Here is a 2753-nt window from a genome sequence, read left to right as displayed (position 1 = left end):
TAAGAAATGTACGCATTATCCTGCCCATGCAATTGTAACCCCTCTGTACAGTATGTTCACAAATAAAATAAAATTAAATTAAAAAAAAAAAAGAAGATCACAGGGAGCCGGGCGCTGGTGGCTCACACCTGTAATCCTAGCTACTCAGGAGGCTGAGATCTGAGGATCACGGTTCAAAGCCAGCCCGGGCAGGAAAGACTATGAGACTCTTATCGCCAATAAACCACCAGAAAACCGGAAGTGGCGCTGTAGCTCAAGTGGTAGAGCGCTCGCCTTGAGCTGAAATGCTGAAGGACAGTGCCCAGGCCCAGAGTTCAAGCCCCACGACCTTATTCTTCCTTATTCTTGACCAATACAATATTTCAGCACAGACTCAATAACTTTAACTCTTAATGCATCCACATTCCTTTATTGTTTCTTATAACCTATTTTATAGACATACAATCTAGTAAAGTGGAGATATACTTGTGATTAATCTCTGTCATTCTTATTATGTTTCTATATTTACTAAAATGTTAGCCATCAATAAGGTAAATTCAATTATCTAGTCTCAATATTTATGAAATACTTCCAGATGATATTTTCCAGTGTTTCCACATAAACTACATATTTTAGGCTCCTAATGTGAATCAACTAGAAGGAAGAAATTCAGCCACAGTCATAAAAATTTGCTCATATGGGAAATCAAGCATCAAGGAACAGTTATTACAATGTAGAAAACTAGTTTAAGTACTGCAGAGAAAATAATTTCTGTAACTGTGATAGAATTATTGATCTGGAGTTTGAAATTTTCTCTAATGGATAATGAGAAAAGAAATGCATAGTTAATTCTATACTTGCTTATTTTAATGATTATTTATGACTGCTGATAAATTGAGGTGCCATAGATATAGTGTCTTACCAGAATTCTTTTCTCACAAATCCACACTTACCATATTTCCTGTGTAGTACATTTTATCAACAAACACATTCTATATCATTAAGTACCAATCATTTTTAGAGAAATATAAATATTTTATTTTAAACAACTCTTTTATGTCCTTACCTACTATTTACTTTTTCCTCTCCACTCAGGACGACCCACTACCTTAATGGAGACCATGAGTAAAGCAGAAATCTGGCTTATTCGATCTTACTGGGACTTGGAATTCCCTCGCCCAACTTTACCAAATGTTGATTTTGTTGGAGGACTCCACTGCAAACCCGCAAAACCCTTGCCTAAGGTAAATAGATAACCTTTTGTCTGTGTTATTTCATTTCCTTTTCAATACATATGGTTCTGGACCACTCAATACAAGTCTTTGTTTACAGTGAAAGAAATACAGGAAGTGGCGTAAAGCATTCTACCAATTGAAACTAATTTTTGAACCATCACAAGTTTCTGGATCTCAGAAAACTTAGAGTCATTCAGAACAAAGTCAGCTTAACTAAGATTTAATGAGTCAGCACCTAGAAGGAATCTTTAAATCACTCATAAAACTATCAACTGATTAGCATGTAAAGAAATAAGTATTAGACATGCAGGGAAACAGTGCATCTATTTCTACTACAACCCTTAGTCAATTTAAAAGTCTTGGACATCTCATTGTTGCAATGGGTCCACCTGTATCCCTATTTAAACAATTTGTTTTTTCTCTTCCTCTCCACAAATTATGCCAACATCAAATGCAGTGAAAACAGGGGTTATACCGTGGGGGAGGGACATACAAAGCAACAAAGAAATCATCTTATAAATATGTTAGAAATAATAGCAAGAAAGAAAAAACATTTGAATCCTTATGTTGGGGTTCATTTTGCCTTACATCAACTTATCTGACCATTCCTGCTTGTCTCAGATGTATACTAGTTATTGCAAATAAGGGAAACCATGGAACCTATGTTTCTTTGGGCCTGGTTTACTTCACTTAATATAAGGGGAAAATGATAGAGAATAATTTAGACTCAAGATGGAAATGTTTGGAAATTTTATTGAGCACTGTGCCAATATCTGATTTAATACTACCTGTGTCCTTACTATTGGCTAATGGAAAATTTTGTGTTCTATGTATCATATTACGTTTTATGTATCTTCTTTGGCTATTGTCTGATAGTATTTGATTTTTCTCTCCTAGTTTTCTATTAATGATTTTGCCTGTCATAAGAAGGGTTTGAACTCAACTTGGACATTGTCCCTGAGCTTCATTGCTCAAGTCTAGCACTCTATCACTTGAGTCACAGCTCTGCTTCCAGCCTTTTCTTGGTTAATTGAAGCTGAGAGTCTCACAGACACTTTTTCCCAGGCAGACTTTGAACCATGATCCTCAGATCTCAGCCTCCTGACTAGCTAGGATTACAGGCAAGAGCCACCCATGCTTGGCTAGTTGGATTGAGCGATATTTTAAATGTTTGCTTCACTATTACTTTTGTGTGTGTGTATGTGTGTGTTTGTGTGTGTGTGTGTGTGTGTGTGTGTGTGTGTGTGTGTGTGTGTGTGTGTGTGTATGTGTGTTGAGGCAAAGTTTTTCTTCACAGGAAATGGAAGACTTTGTGCAGATCTCTGGGGACAGTGGTGTGGTGGTGTTTTCCCTGGGGTCAATGGTTGATAACATGACAGAGGAGACAGCCAATGACATTGCATCAGCACTGGCGCAACTTCCACAAAAGGTGAGATAGTGTACCTCAACAGTGGTCTTCACTGAATGGACCTTCAACTCTGTAATTTTCTGATTGCACTAGTTTCCTGGTGAAAGATACACTGTTACTACAGCTCTAAC

At 37.1% G+C, this 2753-nt stretch overlaps 1 protein-coding gene and 1 pseudogene across 2 annotated transcripts in view; one reads left to right on the top strand and one right to left on the bottom strand.

Moving 5' to 3' along the window:
* Positions 1-2753, bottom strand: part of LOC105988431 — a 496910-nt pseudogene that overhangs the window by 28823 nt on the left and 465334 nt on the right.
* The window catches only part of LOC105988501 (UDP-glucuronosyltransferase 2B15-like), a 34854-nt gene that overhangs the window by 20164 nt on the left and 11937 nt on the right, over positions 1-2753 (top strand). For both annotated transcript variants that reach the window (XM_013020126.1, XM_013020125.1), the window contains exons 2-3: positions 1075-1223; positions 2512-2643. In XM_013020126.1, coding sequence (XP_012875580.1) covers positions 1075-1223; positions 2512-2643 — 281 coding nt within the window. The remainder of the gene's footprint in view (positions 1-1074; positions 1224-2511; positions 2644-2753) is intronic.

The sequence above is a fragment of the Dipodomys ordii genome, unplaced genomic scaffold (genome assembly GCF_000151885.1).
Source record: "Dipodomys ordii isolate 6190 unplaced genomic scaffold, Dord_2.0 Scaffold49, whole genome shotgun sequence".
NCBI lineage: Eukaryota > Metazoa > Chordata > Mammalia > Rodentia > Heteromyidae > Dipodomys > Dipodomys ordii.
This window is presented reverse-complemented; position numbering and strand designations above follow the sequence as displayed.